Source organism: Phoca vitulina, unplaced genomic scaffold (genome assembly GCF_004348235.1).
Source record: "Phoca vitulina isolate PV1807 unplaced genomic scaffold, GSC_HSeal_1.0 scaffold17, whole genome shotgun sequence".
NCBI classification, from domain to species: Eukaryota; Metazoa; Chordata; class Mammalia; order Carnivora; family Phocidae; genus Phoca; species Phoca vitulina.
Window position 1 is genome coordinate 11,328,287 of NW_022589720.1, and position 17,787 is coordinate 11,346,073.

General features: G+C 44.8%; 1 protein-coding gene across 2 annotated transcripts in view; it reads left to right on the forward strand.

The window, feature by feature from the left end:
• Positions 1-17,787, forward strand: part of TRIO (trio Rho guanine nucleotide exchange factor) — a 338,883-nt gene that overhangs the window by 131,436 nt on the left and 189,660 nt on the right. For both annotated transcript variants that reach the window (XM_032415386.1, XM_032415387.1), the window contains exons 4-7: positions 848-1,040; positions 3,554-4,066; positions 5,568-5,690; positions 9,820-10,011. In XM_032415386.1, coding sequence (XP_032271277.1) covers positions 848-1,040; positions 3,554-4,066; positions 5,568-5,690; positions 9,820-10,011 — 1,021 coding nt within the window. The remainder of the gene's footprint in view (positions 1-847; positions 1,041-3,553; positions 4,067-5,567; positions 5,691-9,819; positions 10,012-17,787) is intronic.

A 17,787-nucleotide genomic window follows, 5' to 3' on the forward strand; every position in this document is an offset into this window, starting at 1 on the left:
CTGCACACGGACACTGCAGCTCTCGCCAAGTGCGACTAAGTATTGTAACCTGTCTTCAAGGACACTTGGACTCTTGATTTTCTTTATTGCAGGAGTGCATTGTATATATTTCCCATGTACTCAGGGGTTGAGATTTAGTAAAACTAATCATTTTTATTGCTTTATCAGGGTCATTGTTAAGAGAAGCTGGCTTTTTTGTTTGTTTAAATTTACCAGAACGTGGAGGGGCAGGACACAAAGGCTCTAGCACTTCCTTGGCGGGTGCTGAGGACCAGCCTCCTCACCACCATGGCCTTTGTGTCACTAGTACAACTGGGTGAAACAGACAAATAAATCTCAGTATTACTGTGAAAATCCCTTTACCCCAAAGACCCTGCGAGAAGGGCGCCAAGGACCCCTAGGGATCAGTGAACCATACTTGGGGAGCCTCTGAGATAGCTCAAGGGCCTGAACCAGTTAAAGGGGACAAAATGGGACACTGAAAAGCTCCCACCCTCACCAGTGCACAGGTACAGGTGGTTTCAGCACTTGGGATCCTGGCAGGCTCCTGGGACTGCTGTGCATTGGTCTGTCACCCTCCCGACCTGGGCTCGGTGCACACTCTCAGGGGTCTGTCCCCATTAGCGCTCACCAGGGACCTTTGCTGTAATAGCGCCTAGACAATGTGTGTGATCATTTAATGCACAAAAGATGAGAAATCCCCTGCCCTCCCCCCCTCCCCCCCACGCCCACCTGACAGCCCCACAGACATCAGGATGAAGGACGCAGAATCAGCCTCACCTGGTGGGACTCTGGACCAGAGAAAGAGTTGCATGGTTTAAACCTGTTTTTTTTCCTTTTTCTCTAGTGAAGAGGTCTGCAAGCGAGGATTCACGGTGATCGTGGACATGCGTGGGTCCAAATGGGACTCCATTAAGCCTCTGCTGAAGATATTGCAAGAGTCCTTTCCCTGCTGCATTCATGTTGCACTGATAATCAAGCCAGACAACTTTTGGCAGAAACAGAGGACTAATTTTGGCAGTTCTAAATTTGAATTTGAGGTAACTTCCACGTGTAGCCAGACCAGTTAAACCAATAGGCATGGTTTATTAAAACTTGACTTTTTCCTCATCATTTTAGATAATAGATTTTTAAAACCACATATTAAATGGGAACTGCACATCTTACATACATATGGCATGTAAAATTAGTTACTGCATAAAACAACAAAATTCGGTTCGGTTATCACATTACCCTACTGGATTATTTCACCCAAGGGTGATTTAGGTTTTAGTTCTCTTGGTTTTGGGTGGTGGGGCTGCTGAGGTATAAGGCGTGTACCATAGAAAGAGGTTCCCTCTTACTTCTCTTGGTAAAGCAGCTTCTCCTTTGAGTCCAGGCGGCTTTATATGGCCTCAGATTCATCATTGCCTTACCTTTGGGAATAAGGGAATGTTAGGGAGAGATACCCAATTTCACGTGTCCAGAAGAAACTTGAGTTTTCACCTTGTCCTTGGTAATGGAGGGAATGGTCTGTTCTGTATTTCATGCATCAGTTCTCTCGTTTATGAAAAGGGAGGTACTCCTTTAAAAACTATGCAGAGTTCTGAATTCAATGGCGCATAAGGTCGCCGACTCTCAGACGGTGTGTGAGACAAGCCTCAACCTGCTAACTTCCTTTCCTTTCCACTGTCACCTCTCCTTCAGCTACCAAGGCTTTGCCCGGGCTTTGACGCAGTTAGTGTAAGGAGATGATTATGGGAAGAAAGTATTCCGGCCAGCTTGACACTTGATTCATGCCGTAATATTCTGTAATAGAATGTTTTCTTATAAGATCTCATAATTTTTGGTTGAGTAGCTTGTGCTGCTTCTAGCAAGTTTGCCCAAACAGTAGGTTTCAGTGAATGTATTCATGTGTGTTAAGGTAAACAACAACAGTAGTATTATGCACATCGCACAAAATTAATTCTTAAGTTTTATGTTCCATGTTAACTTTTCAAAGTGTTTTCACATGTGCATTACTTGCATTTTTAAATCTCTTGCCGTGATTTTCAATCTGAAATCTGAATTTAGTTTAATTTGAATTTGAAACTGCATTCAAGAGATTTAGGTAAAAGATGAAACCAGTAAGCCTTTCTCTTCACACAGCTGAGAAGTGATTTTGGATGACAGTTTATTGGGTCTTATTGTTTTCTTGATGCCAGATTTAAAGTGTGTTGCTTTTAATTATACATGTTTTAAGCAGAAACAGTGGTTTAGCAATATAATGCACACAAATGTTTGCTAGTCCAATTTTGATATCTTCCTCTGGGCCTTTAAAATTATCTATACCAGCTTTTCTATTGAACTTACTGTCTCTACTTTGTTACCAGCGTCTCTCTCTGAAGTTAATAACATCTCCATGGATGTTATTAAAAGTCTGGACAGATGAGACAGGAATGAACCTACAGTCACATTGCAAACAAAAGTGCAAGACTAGGAGCAGCCCTCTTTCTAGCTCTGTTGCTTTTTGCAGGTTCTCATGCCAGCCAGCATGGAGCTGATGCGGTCCTAGGTTTCTCTAAGGCTGGAAGTGACAGAGGTGGGGCTAAACCAGCCTTTCTCTGTTTTATTTTTTGGTTCTTAGGCTACACATCTTTTTCCTTTAACTTTGTTTTTGAATTTAATGACCCCTCTCCCACCCCCCATGTTTTCCTTGAGGCACAATATTGATAATAACCCTGCAGCACATGGTATATATAGGTAGGGTGAGGTTAAGATTTTTGCTTAGATTGTAAAGGACTAAAACTTGGTCGCTGTTAGATTGGAATGTAGTGCAAATTGGAATGCACAACCCTTCTACTACTCAGAATTGTGACAGATTGTTGAAATGAATGAAACATTCCCTCTGTCTTTAGCTTTATGGCAAGAGCTTCTGCCCCCCCTGGCTGGCTAACCTTTGTATATTTTAGAAAGTTTCAATAAGTCATTCATATCTATCATCTGCTACCTGATGGGAGGTGGAGTTAGGACCAGATGAGCCTTGATCGTAGCCTGGTTGGAGCATGTTTATCACTGAATAAGTAGCTTACAAATATGTGTCCTCAGAGGGAGGTGGCACTTCACAGGGGTTTGGAAGCCCATGAGCAAGACATTTGCTTGATTGCCGAGAGCAGGAGGCCTCTACAGAGTTTTCTGTTGGGAGTGAGATGGTAGAGTGGTGCGGATGAGAAAGAATGCATTGATGAAAGTAAAATTTCCAAATCATCTGCTCTGTATTGCGATTTAAGATATTTCCTGGTTATCATGCCTAAGATAGCATCTCATTTCTTTAGCTCTCATGAGATACATGTCCTATAATTTTAGGTATTCTAACTAGCGTGTTGTTTCTAATGGACTTCTCTTTCACTGACTATACTGGTAATGTTTCTTTCATCTGCATTTGTTTTTATGGGGCCAGAACAAGGTATGTTTTTTGTAAAGAGATTATTTGCTTTATGTTTGAAAATCTGTAAGTAAGTATTGCACATTGCATTATGATAAGGCCACAGAAAATTGGTTCATCTTCTCATACGTGATTTTTTTTCCCCTTAAGACAAATATGGTCTCTTTAGAAGGCCTTACCAAAGTAGTTGATCCTTCTCAGCTAACTCCCGAGTTTGATGGCTGCTTGGAATACAACCATGAAGAATGGATTGAAATCAGAGTTGCTTTTGAAGACTACATTAGCAATGCAACCCACATGCTCTCTCGGCTGGAGGAACTTCAGGACATCCTAGCCAAGAAAGAATTGCCTCAGGATTTAGAGGGGGCTCGGAACATGATCGAGGAGCATTCCCAGCTGAAGAAGAAGGTGATTAAGGCCCCCATAGAAGACTTGGATTTGGAGGGACAGAAGCTGCTCCAGAGGATTCAGAGTAGTGACAGCTTTCCCAAAAAGAACTCCGGCTCAGGCAATGCGGACCTGCAGGGCCTCCTTCCCAAGGTGTCTGCCATGTTGGACAGGCTGCACTCCACACGGCAGCACCTGCACCAGATGTGGCATGTACGAAAACTGAAGCTGGACCAGTGCTTTCAGCTGAGGCTGTTCGAGCAGGACGCTGAGAAGGTAAAGGAGCAGGGGGAGGGCTTCCTGGACCGTTGGGTCCCAGCAGCCAGGGGGCTGCGTTGGTCAGGAGAGAGGGCGGAGGACGAGTCAAGCACGCTCAGGGTTTACTGCGGCCATCTGCCCCCCGTCTGCCTTCCAGCTTTCCTCGTGGTGCAGGCCAGGGCTTTTTCAGGAGCTGTGAGTTCTTCATTACTGACAGTTCAGTCTAGCATGCCTATAGGATAGACGAGAAGGATATCTTGAGTTAAAAGGGTGACAGCTTTAGAGAATTTATATTACTGAAAGCAATAATTACGTAGGTAGTTTTGCCCCTAGCTGCTCCGCACTCCTATATAAAGCCAGTGACAGAACTCCGTTCCGGTCTGTTATTGACCATGCTTTTAAAATAAAAGACCAATAAGGTGTTAAAAAGAATAGCTTCTGGGAAGTATGAGTGGTGATTACTTATGTCCTCATTTTATTCTCATGCTGCAGACAAAACAGCTGGTCCAAGCCGATGCTCGTGTTACCAGCTCACTCTCTTAGCAATGCGGAAACAGGACACTTTAATTTAGAGGACTGTTTCAAGCCATGAGCACGGGTGAATCGATCACTCTTAATTTGAGCTCATTGAATTTTTTTCACAGACAGGAAAATACTTTCTAAAGTTAAAAAAAACTACATCACAAATCTTTGATACAAAAGGACCTTTCAAACAGTGACGGTCCACTACTGTTGTTTGGCAAGCTTTTAACCTGTCAGTGTCCTTATGTTTAAAGAAGTGCCTTGTCAAAGACACTGGAAAAATCTTCCTTTCAATTACTAGAAAAAACAGTTGACTGTCTCTGGGATTCTGGTTCAAGTCACGATACCAGTCCAAATAATGATAGTTATTTCCTTTTGCTTTCATGTTTTCCCTGGGAGCAACGTAATTGACATCCTTTTCCAGGTAGCATCTGTATTGAACCTTGAGAGAGATGTCATCATTAAATTTTTTCCCCAGCCTTTCCTATTTTTATGGTAAATTTTATTGTTTGCATTCGCACAGTTTTTAAAATACCGTTTGCACTAAAGCATATATGATCTTGTAGTCACCGGAATTGCTGTCAGTAATCTGTGAGCGTAGCAAAGCCTGTCCAGATACCTGTAAGTCCCCGATTTCACCTAACATGTCTTTTCACTGAAGAACAGTGTGGCCAGTCAAGCAGTTCATTATAGCAGGGAGGCTGGGTTGAGAGTCAAAGATTAGTTTTAATTAGCCTGGGGGATTTGAATATCTCTCTTTGCCTCTCTGTTCCTTAATTCCTCATCAGTCGAAGGAACACATGAGAATAGGACTTTCTTCTAGATGGTGCAAGTTCGGAACAGCTTACTTAGAAGTCAAGGATCTTTTGGACCCAAATGCCTGAGAGGTTGTCAGAGCAAAGACACTGCCCCTGATTGGCGTGGCCCTGCTCCTGAGCCTTCTCCGGTCATCTCTCTTTCTGGGGTGATTTCAAGTTGTCTTTTTTCATTCTGGTAGATGTTTGACTGGATCACACACAACAAGGGCCTGTTTCTGAACAGCTACACTGAGATTGGGACCAGCCATCCTCACGCGATGGAGCTCCAGACACAGCACAACCACTTTGCCATGAACTGTATGGTAAGATCCCGTCTGAGCAGATGGATCTTGTATGTGAGAGGATTCTAGCAGACGGGAGGGACTTGCACAGATGGCGTCCCCGCCCTCTGCCAGGAGGCCACGGGGGCCTTCAGAGTTATCGGTGGTGGTAGCAGCTGAGCTCCGAGCATGCGACGTTCTCGGTGTTAGCAGTACCTAGAGCTGCCTTTAAGTTTTAAGCAAACGAAACTGTGAAAACAAGCAAACACATCAGTGGAACTTGAACCAATTACTTGGCCTGTTCAACATGGATGATTTTGAGGCCGGTTCCTGTGCTGTGCCTCTTGGAGCCTGTAGGGTCTCCAGAAAAGCTGCTCGGTGGCCAAGTGAGTGTTCTGAGCAGAGCTGCCGTCAGTTTGCTGGCTGCCCTTCATGAGGAAGAAATAAGCCAGCCTGCCTGGTTTTTACCTTGAGGGCATACTCTAGTTCTCTTAAAACATGAGATTTCTCTCCAAGTTGAACTGAAGTACTAGGGTCTGGACATGGGCCATGCCTGGAAGACCCTGCTCTATTTGAGGTTGATGCACTTGACTCCTTTTGGCCTATTGTGACCAGTGTTGGGTTGTTGTAGGACCATTAAACAAAACAATAAAAAAACAATTCTAAATAGTACTTTTGTTACATTTTTGGAGTTAGTATAACTAAAATAAAACACTATGTTCTACAGGATATGTTATTTCTGTAGACAGTTAATCTTCTGGAAATTTCCTTTTCAGGGACAAGGAGTTTTGGTTTGGACTTTGAGCTAGTCTTATGAGAATTAACCACTCTTGGGCCTTATAACATTTGTTACAGAGCACTGAAGTGGTATAAAGACAGGATCTTTGTTTAAATTAATTCAGTAAGATGCCATTTAATTAAAGTTTGGACAACTGAGTGCTCTAGTTTAGGTAGTTTTAAAGATAACATCTAGTAATAAAATTTTTGTAATAGACTCCATCAGAAAAGCTTGGTGTCTGTTCTAGAGTTTGAGGTAAGAGAATTTCTGGTTTAAAGTTTCAAACATGGGCATAGATGAGGAGAACCAAAATGTTACCTTTGGAGGAAGCCTCTTAGAATTTCTTCCTAAGAAAGTTTTATCAATTTTTCAAGCTGTTCTGAAACTGCAGCTAATGGTGGACGGTGTGCAGTCCATGTATCACATGCTATAAAAACAAGAAATATGAAAATGTATGTTAGAAAAACGAGAACAGAAAATATACCCCCCTCCCCAGCATTATTAGTGGGACATTTAGGATCGAGAAAATGGTTAGTATGGTGTAGAAGACAGGGGTATGGGGTGGGTTAGGAATGCAGAGGTTTCTAATCTGAGTCTGCCAGTTAGCATGGTGACTTTGGGCAGTCCGTTTAGTCTCTGCAAGCCTCAGCTTCCTAGTCTGTAAAGTGGGGATTATATCTGCCTTCCATGGAGTTCCATAATTTTATTTCTTCTGCATATGTAAAACACTAAGATAGTGCTGAATGCGTAGTAAGTACTTGATAAATGGTAATTATTAACAGTCATGTTATCACCAATTAAAAACATTAGTAAAATAAAAGTATGGGTGATGTCCTTTTTTTTTTTTTTTTTTTTAGGTTTAAGTCTGTTTTCTGGTTCTTTACAATAAACTTTATTACTTTTCTAAGTTAAAGTTTTTTTTTTTAAAGATTTTATTTATCTATTTGAGAGAGACAGAGATAGTGAGAGAGAGCATGAGTGGGGGGGAGAGGGAGAAACAGGCTTCCCCGCCAAGCAGGGAGACCAACATGGGGCTTCATCCCAGGATCCTGGGATCATGACCTGAGCTGAAGGCAGAAGGCGGACACTCAACCGACTGAGCCACCCAGGCGCCCCTCTAAGTTAAATTTTAATTGGAAGAGCGGGGTAACCCTGTGCCATGGTGGGTGGCAGCTCCCGGGGGAGCTTCCAGGCCTATCTGGCCCCTTGTCCACTACCCCTCCATGAGTGCTTGGTACCCAGCTAGGACATTTCTTTATGCAGAGCAAGGGCCTGTTAACTTTTAGCCCTTTCTTGTGCTTCCTACAGTGTTTTAAACATTTTTTGACAAAATGAAAGTGCTAAATATCAATATACAGAGTTGACAGTCTCTAAAGCATGTTAAGGGATGCCAACAATTCTGCTCATTGCACTATCACAGATACTTTTAAAAGCTGTGATGAGGGCGCCTGGGTGGCTCAGTCGGTTAAGCATCTGCCTTCAGCTCAGGTCATGATCCCAGGGTCTGGGATCAAGTCCCACATCGGGCTCCCTGCTCAGCGGGGAGCCTGCTTCTTCCTCTGCCCCTCACCCTGCTCGTGCTTTCTCTCTCTCTGTCTCAAATAAATAAATAAAATCTAAAAAAAAGCTGTGATGATAAGAACTAGAGATAGGTACTTTTAACAAAGGGAATTCTGTATTCTATCTTGTGGGTTGTTTATTGGGCCGTGTGCCACCACGTTCCTTTATCTGTGTAGTCAGTGACGGAATGATGGGAAAGGTCTCCTCCACAGACCCTCTACACTCAGTACAGTCTGGGTGAGGATCTGAAAGTGACGCAGGACACTGTAACAGAACCTCGGTAGCAGTGGGTGTCCTCAGTGGTCCCCACGGCAGAGCCATCTGAATGGAGAGCTCTGCTCTGGATTCTAACAGAGGACATCTGCGTATGCCCTTCCCAACACTTTTGGGGTTGATTTTCCTCTTTAATGTTACAAACAAAACAAAAATTAGTGACTCTAGTCACCTGCAACTAGTGGGCGAGAACACATATGGGGCGGGAGGCATCGATTTTGACTAAAGGATACTAGTTAGAGCACTGTTGCCACAAGAGCCAGGGAGGCCGGTTTCCCCCTGCCCATGGCCTTGGCTGACTGTCACAGCTTCACGGGCGCCCTCTCCCTGCTGCTGCAGACACCGGTCGTCTCTTAGCCGATTCTAGCCTGCAGATGTGCCCAGAAGAGGAGCTCAGAGGCTGGAGTCTGTGGCTCTCTGATCCCGGAGTGACTCCATCTAGTTCTGATTTGGGTTAAAGTGGAGAGAAAAAATGAGTAGGATAGGGTACAAAGAAAGAACGGACAAGTGCGTTCTTCAGGGGGCTTCCTGGGTGGGCTGCAGACGAGGGGACCGCGAGGGGGCTGGGCTGTGCAGGGTGCGTGGCGGTGGCAGAGCGGCCCAGAGGACCACGGCGAGAGGGGAGAGGAGGCAGGAGAAATGGGGAGAGGTTTGGATAGGTTGGGTATTTAGATTTAGCAGCACAATTGGGAGGAGCCAGTGAGGTGTGTACAGTTTTGGGGGACCCATCAAGAGGAGCAGTGTTGTGATGAAGAATGACAGACCTGGGGTGTGTTGAGGCGTGCGTTCCCACAGCTGCCTCTGCTGAACTAGCAACCTCGAAGGTGCCTGAAGGCTGAAGGGAGCATAGCATAGTGAGAACTTGTTTTGAGGGACAAATGGGTACTTTTTTTTCAGCCTCACACTGTTATTTTTGCAGTAAACTGGTGGGCTTGAAGATGGGCATTTCCACAGAGTAGAAAACTTGATTGAAAGTTTGCACACGGCATTGCTCCCTTTCGTGCGTCCGTTCCTCTTCCATGGAGAAAGTGGATCCGTCTGCAGAAGATTCTCTGTTGGCACCACACAAGATGACTTGGGCTCGTGTAGACGGGAGAGCTTGTTTCCACACAGAACAGCCTGTGGTTGCTCAGTGTGTAGCGTGTAGTTCCTGGGTTCTAGTTAAAAGCTGCAGTGTTGGGTTTTCTCCGTTCTGGGTGACTGCTTCTCCGTAGGTTTGCCATCTGGACCCTTGTCAGGATTCGAAGCCAGCGAGTGAGTAAGAGTATATTTGTGTGCACCCACTTGTGTACATGATTACTTTGTGCCTACCAGTCTGCCTCTCAGCTAGTTGATTTGTAATTTTGCAGTTTTAAAAATAGAAATTGAAACCAATATTTAGAGTTTATGGAAATCAGATAGCAAATACGTACACTGTTCTATACCAGGTGATTCTGCTGTTAAAAATGGAACTTAAGTTAGTGGGCTGTGTTTCAGAAAGTGCTGTCATCCGCGGTTCCTACAAGAAAGCCTCTTGTTTGCCTTCCCCTGACAAGCCCTCTTTCTCTCCCCCTTTTGCAGAACGTGTATGTAAATATAAACCGCATAATGTCGGTGGCAAATCGCTTGGTAGAGTCTGGCCACTACGCCTCTCAGCAGATTAAGCAGATTGCGAATCAGCTGGAGCAGGAGTGGAAGGCATTTGCGGCAGCCCTGGATGAGCGGAGTACCTTGCTGGACATGTCCTCCATTTTCCACCAGAAGGCTGAAAAGGTCAGTGCCTGGGACCCGCAGCCCACGAGGTAGTAAGTGGAACAGGTCCTCCCCCAGGACCCTCCCAACCTGCAGCCAGAGCCGATCCCTGGAGGACTTCTGTGTGACGTCTACAGTGCTTAAGAACATGAGCTCTGAAGTCAGGCAGCTGTGCGCTAAAACCCCAGCTGTCTGGCCCTGTGCTGTGCGATCTTCAGCAAGTTACTTCGTCTCTCTGTTCCTTGGTTTTCTCATCTGTAAAGTGGAAATAAAAGTATCTACTTGAGAGGAGTGTTTTCTCATGTAAATTAGATAATTCGTAGTAGGTGGCCTGGTATACAGTAGGTACTAATCAGCGGTAGCCACTGTTCTTTTTCCCTCTTCTCCCTTCTCTCCACCCTCCCTCCCCTTCCTCCTCAGTACTGTCACTTTAGTATTCTGATAGGATGCTTTGGCAGCAAGTAATAATGCCTGAGTATTAGGTTTAAATATCAGTGCTTTGCTTTCCTCACAAACCAAGAAGTTGCAGAGTATGGGAGTTCTGGCCATACAGCGATGTTAGGCCTGGGGTCTGCCCCTCTTGGGTTGCCTTGGCCTTCCTGACGTGGCCACAGAGATGGTGCCACGGCCCCTGCAGCTCAAGCATGGTGTCCACTGTAGCCGGGATGGTGGCGCCTGTCACTTTTATCAGGGAAGCATTATTTTCAGAAGGTCCCTTCATCCCCACACAACTCGCCTCCATTCCCCTTGAGCAGGAGTGGGGTGCGGGCCCATGCCGTAGCTCCCCAGGACGGTGGGAAAAGGTGAATATGGCTTTTTAGCCTCCCCAGCAGCAGGCCGGCTCTGCCAGCAGGGGCTAGGGTTGAAAAGTGGCTTTTGGGTAGGCAGCTTGCAGTGTCTTTCACGTTTATGAAATTATTTGCATGGATTCAGACTTCACGTTGGCTTCATTTGCCGATGTGCTGGTCAAAATACTCGAAGAGGTAACATATAATGTGTGCCCATGACACTCCTCACACCTCTGCAGTCCTCCGGTGAGCTTGCTTAAGCAAACACTCTGAAGTTGCACAAGGGAAGTGCTTTGCTCGTGACTCAGACTTTAGTAGTGGAAAGTGCTGGGCAGGGAAATACCTTTTCAAGTTGTGGAGAAACAACATAGGAACTTTTAGCTACTAGGAAGACATACGGGGAAGAAGCGAGTGGTTGCCTTAAGGGAGAAATACTGATAGGGAGAATTTTTTGGTGTTGGGGGGGAGACTACATTCATAGGGATCTGTACTGATGCTGCTAAGAAGGAAATAGTATCTCTCTGTAATCTAGAAACAGTCCCTGTTGAGGAGTGAAGTCAGTAAAGGTAAGATAAAGGTCCCAGCTTGCCCAGGGTTTTGGCAAGACAATGAGAATGTTGCACAAGACCCTAATTAGCAGTGATCTCGACTCTAGAAACCTTTCAAGTGTGAAGCAAGAGAGGAAACTAAAGGGAATAAAGAGAAAAAAATCTTAGTATCCTCATGTGAAAGCTGTGAATAGGGACTTCCAGGTTTTAATAGTAAGATTTTTCACCTTCCTAAACTTACCCGTTTAATTGGTTTTATGATAAAGAATAAACAAAAGCCCACACACAAAAACAGGTTTTTAAAAAAAGTAACAGGAACCCGCTCCAGCAGAGAACAGCACCATGCTCACCCCTGCTACCTATCGTTGTCCTGAGTAGTGGTATATTGTTCACTGGACATCATCATGGGTGTGAGGATGAGCTGTCTGGTCCCTATATATAGGTCCCTATATATAGGTCATCTGGAATGGTAACATATTATGGGGTGTAGCAACCCCTGGAAGTACAAGTGTGCGAATTGGTACTGGGCTGTCAGAAAGTTCTATGAAGACGATATGAATAAATGTGAGACAGGACAAGCTACATGGGTGAATGGCAGAGAGTCTGAAGCAGAGTAACACACAGGGAAAATCTCTTTCATAAACATGGTAGGATTCAGAATTGTAAATAAACCCTGAAGTTAATTGCTATTCTAACCTGCTTGAAGATAATCTAGAAATGTGGGTGCCATGGGGCATTTTCAAACATTCAGCATCAAAAGAGCCTGGGGTGTTTTCGTTTGGATAAGATGAATGACTGTAATTTATGGATTTGAAGGAAACTAAACTAGATGAATACATTACTGAACACAATTTTGTGGGATCCTTCATAAACTGTAAGAGTGCTTGAGGTCTCTGTGTGTATCGAGTAGCCAGAGAAGAAGCCAGATATGAGCATAGGGACAGAGGGGCCTGGTGAAGAAAGGGCCCAGCGTCTCTGATGGACCTCGATCAAGGTCTGCCCAAGCAACTAAAATGTGCAGATGGGACATTAGAAAGTGTTCAGAGTGTCTTTAGTCTCAGGTGAAAACGTTATCGGGAATCTTACGCTTCACTGAACAAAAGTAAGATCCTTGAAATTCTGATGCGTGAAGGAAGATCACATCTACTCAGTACTTTTCCTCTTCCCAGGAGAGAAATAGCTCAACTTTGGTCTTTTTTTTTTTTTTTTAAGTGCTTTGCTTTCCGGTTATGCTTAAGCTGTTTTCGTAAGCTCAGTGGGGAGAAGACCAGAAACTTGGACATCGTAAGTGAGGTTGCCCTCTTAGCCACCTCTTTGAACCCCATCCAGACGTATCCGTAAGAAATGAAATCTGATTAGGAAGGCCTGGAGCTCCACTATGGGATCCCCGTGGTTCATGGTGTTACCGAAGGAAGCAGCCTTCCCTGTAAGGATTCCAGCTCCCAGCTGGGGAGACATGTGCCCTGCACTGCCCAGCCACGCTCCTCTGTGGTCTCTCAGTGGGTGTTCTGGTGTTGGGGTTTGCTTGTGATTTTACAAACATAAATCTTGAGGTGCAGACTAGATGAGGAGAACATTGCCTAGACAGCGTGCCTTCTGCAGGCGTCTCGGCTGTTCATGCGCTCTCAGGCCTTCCCCCACTCTGGGGATGTCATGTGGGCAATTGGAATCTCCGTTTGCAAGCTTGGAGTCAGGACCACAAGGCCGGCAGTCTCACCGGTACACGGTGTTCAGGGGCTCTGGCCTTCACTTCTTTTGGTCATGGGGCATATCCGCTGGATGGTGTCTCCATACGAAGAAGCTTTCATAGCTAATGTTATTAGAATTACATTTTTATAAAACAAGAGAAAGTGATTGATTTTACTACACCTCCTTTGCATCTCCAGTTTTTTAAAAAAGAATGATCTGGGGTGTGAGGGTGATCTGGCTGCGACATCTGTCACCCCACTGATTGCCAGTGTTGATCCCACTGATCTGGCTGGAGAGGTGCGTTTCCCCCTCCTCTGTCCCCACTCCACGTGTGTCCCTCCCGGAGCTGCACACTGCACCCAAGAGGGTGACTGTTCCCGAAAGAGGAGGATAGTCTTCGGTCAGGAGCGTGCCAGTATCTGTGCTTTCCTGCTAGAACCCCCACACAGACCCTCCAGGTCCATTTGTGGAAAGGAGGGTAGTCAAACTTCGAGACTCCCAACACATCCAAATGAGGTGCTGTGTGTGGCAGTCTGCCTTTCTAAAAACAAAAAAAAGGGTCTAGAGCTGCACTGTCCTGTATGGTAGCCACTCACCACATGCGGCTATGGAAATTACTTAGTTTGTTAATAAGATAATGTAAAAGTAAATTAAAACTCCATACAGTGTCCACCCTGTGGCTGCTGGCTTCTGTAGACCAGACAGCACAGATAGACATTTCCATCACTGCCGAAAGTTCTATGAGTGCTGATAAAGGTATGCCTTTACAGTGAGCCTTCAATCTGATTACCTCATTTTATCTGTGAGTTTGAGAGCCTCTCCAATTTGATAATAGCCAAAAATAAAGTAAGAGCCAGTATCTGTATAGTTCTTTGGAATCTACAGTATTTGTTTAGTTCTTTAGAATTTACAGAGCTCTCTAACACAAAACGTCATTTCATCTTTAAATCAGCCCAGTGAAGTAGATGGGGCTGTGGTGTTATTGTCCTTATATTGTGTTTGGGGAGCGATTTACTTATGTTGGGACTTCTGTTGAGGTATGTGACAGTCTTTTAGTTCCTGACATAATAGAACACTTTCACAACAAAGCACTTAGGTTAATATCCTTATAAAAAAAGTTTTAGAAATAACATTTATGGCAAACATGACCTATCCTAGTTATCCACATAATTTTATCCTAAGTCTGGGTTGGAACTCCGAGGAAAATAATACTTCGCTATTCCTTTTTGAATTTTTAAGGCAAATAATACACATGTAATTGTTCCCATTTTAATGGTATTTTACTTTATTGAAAGCATAGGCCTAACTCTTGGCTTGTGGACAAAATCAAGATTCTCATGGAATGGAAAGGAATCGGAGTAAATATGTATAAAAATCAAAGAAAAAGTTCTTAATGAGAACAGGTTTAAGGCACGTGATCACTGGCATATTCTGGTTCAAATTGAGCCTGTCTCCTCCAAGTTACTGGGGTGGTTCTGTCAGAGCTTCGCAAATGGAACAGGCTCCTCACTCCTGTGATCTCCACGGGCAGAGAAGGGAGCCCATCTCCCTCGGAGGAACCAGGAAAGAGGGCGTGCTGATGAATACTCATGGAGCAAAAAGGATGAAATAAAAAAGAAAAGGAGTAAATTATAAGTTACTTTACTATAGGCAAATATAAAACTTCTAGGGTAAAATTTTCTAGACATGAAAATAAAAAATTGAAATAAGAAAAGAACTCTGATGTTTGAGTTCATATGTATATTAAACATGTACATGTGTGTACCTATAATTTTAAACAGGTCTTATTTTTGTCAAAGAAGAGAAAATCCCTCCAAATATTTGAAAAATCCCCATTCTAGGCAGTTTTTGTCTCTTTGTCTCCTAAATCGGCTAACCACTCATGCTCAGCTGTGCCCCGTCGTGAGCCCTGGTGGGGGTGGGAGGTGGGTGGGAGGAGGCAGAGCAGGCCAGGGAGCTGAGCAGCTCCCAAATTGGAAGCCCCCACTCTCTCAGCATGTGGAAGGTAGTGGAATAAATGTTTATGAAAACAAATCTAATTAATTATTCAAGCTCTCCCGTTAAAGCTGTGTGTTTTAATTACTCTGCCCTCAACTGCTTGCCTCAGTTTTGCAAACTGGCTGAGCCAGACGCTTCATCTTGTATTCAGCTACACTTGAAAAAAGTCACCATTCTGCTGAACATCAGAATTCACAGTTCTATAGCCGGCTCCTGATTTGAATTCATGGAGAAGCATGAGTTCTCTTGCCCTCTCCTGTCTTTACCCTCAGCCTCGCTGGATACTGTGTATTCACATATTCTGGGCATTTAAAGCATCAGAGACTGAATTGGCTGCTCTGACTTCTCTCTAGAGCACGGTAGCCCCCTTCTGCTCTGTCCTTTACAGAGTGCATATTCCCCTGGAGTTGTAATCCCAAACCGTATTTCTCAAGATGGTACACGTGCAGGGGCTGGGGGTGAGGAGGGTGCAGTGCAGTAGAGTGGTCAGAGAAGTTTGGGGAACGAACACACCAGGCTGCCCCCCTTGCCCATCCGTAGTGCACGTTATCATATTAAAAGGCTCTGAGAGGTTCTGTATATAGGTACCTGTTGAACTTTCCCACCAGGATGCCCTTTTTGGGGGAAAACCTATTAGCGCCTTCTTTTTTGGCTCTCTGATTGGAGATTGCTGCCCTATGGCAGTGGGTTCAGACTCTTTGGGTGTTCAGCCTTTCAGAAAGCATGGGGGCTTAGAGCTTGCCCTCTGGAGTCTAGAGTTGCCATCTCAAAAACAAAAGACAAATTGCGCTTACACAGAAGTCCTGTGAAACCATGCCCGGCTTTATTTCTGTCATTGGGGTACTTTAACCCAGTGAATTTAGATGGGCAGAACCCTTTCTCCACAAGATTTCCTCATGGCAAGCCATCCTTCTTTATATATTTAGGACCTGGCCATATTTTTTCAGGTAAGTATAATCGATAACCCTTTCCAGATACTTGAAGAAATTATAAGTTACTTTTACTACAGGCATATATAAAACTTCTTGAATGTTTCTCTTTACTGGTTGGTTCAAAAATTGGAGATGAATATATTTTAATAGTCATCCTGATACAGTGATATGTGAGCCTGACACTTCTGCTTATCATGTGGTGTTGTGTAACTGAAACTCCTTCCGCCCTTGTTCCAGCAGAAGCGTTTTCGCCTCTCTGAAGAGTATATGGTGACTGCCTTGGGAGTGCCGCTGTGGCCTCGTGCAGGAGCAGTTAATCGCTGACTTGACCTGATGATTTATTAATGATGGTGGTTAACCTGAGTCAATCCATATTTGAGAAGGGTTTACAATGACTGGTGTTAAATGCAGTCACGGAAAAGGAGTGAAATCAAGATCAAGAATACTGAGAATCATTCAGCTGACCTGTTTGACGTTTATAGAATGCTCCACACACAAAATTCCTAGAAATATGCGTATATAGTCACACATGTACACATGTGGAGGGGGAGAGGCGTAAAGTAACTTCATCCCTACTTGTGTTGGTCTGATGGTGTTCGGAAGGCGCCGTAGGAGAGGCTATTCCCCTGCGCCGGTGTGGGTTGAAGCCATCAGATGCTATCATATGACACATAATGCCCTATGAATTGCTTTCAAGCCGTAAGGTTTGCATACAGATATTTTTCTGAGCCAGTATGTTAATAATAAAAGGATTTTTATAAACAAATTATTACTTGGGTGACTGTCCTATTTTAAGTTTCTAAAAATGTCATAAGTAATTGGGAGGTCATTATCCTATGTATTTTAAGAGAATCCTAGCATGTTTCCTGCCTGGCAGGTCAGTCACCCAATTTTAAATAGTCACCCTCTGCATTCCCTGGTAAACGTAGAAAGATGCTAGGGAATTAGAGTAAAAGAGGTGAAGCCCAGGGAAATGTGTCCATGTCTATTTGGTGTAATTGAATTAGCGTCTTTAATTGGTCTGCTGCTTGCCTTTGACACTTACCTGTGATGGGTGCTGATAGGATCTCCCTGGGAAGTCTGGCCGTGATTTCTCTGCTGTTGATGAATCCCAGGGCTGTGGGGGTGGCAGGGGAGAAAATTGAGGATAGGTTGGAATGGCAGTCCAGCTGAGACTTCCCTTCTTGTTTACATGCAAAATGGAAAAGACCTGTGAGTGAGTCTGCCACCTCCCTCCACCTTCCCGTGGGCTCAGTGGGCACGGCTGAGGACTTTGGCCTTCATTTGGTCTTTTTCATTTCTGTGCATATTTACTTTTGAAAAGGTAGAAAAATGGGCCTACTGCGCTTCCTGTGTTCAGGCAAATGATTTCAGGAACTCGGGCTTCTGTTAGCATCTCAGCGTTAGAGCAAAGTGGGCAGGCTGGACGGCAGCTCTCGGCTGAGGCTGAGGTGCAGGCGGTTGGCATCACTGGTTCGGAGGAGGGCTGGGGAATCAGCCAGGAGGCCCAAAACAGAACTCAGGGCAGGTTTGCTCCGGATGTGCTGCTGGCTGTGGGCCTCGGAGCTCAGGGGTGGAGTCCAGGGATGGTTTGAGGGCTCACAGTAGTGCCATCTGAGATGGAGATTCCACCATACTGCATTCTTAGATTCTCTCTCAACTACCCTCACTTCAAAACCATATTAAAAAAAAATCTACTTCTCGGGGCGCCTGGGTGGCTCAGTTGGTTAAGCGACTGCCTTCGGCTCAGGTCATGATCCTGGAGTCCCTGGATCGAGTCCCACATCGGGCTCCCTGCTCGGCAGGGAGTCTGCTTCTCCCTCTGACCCCCCCCCCCATGTG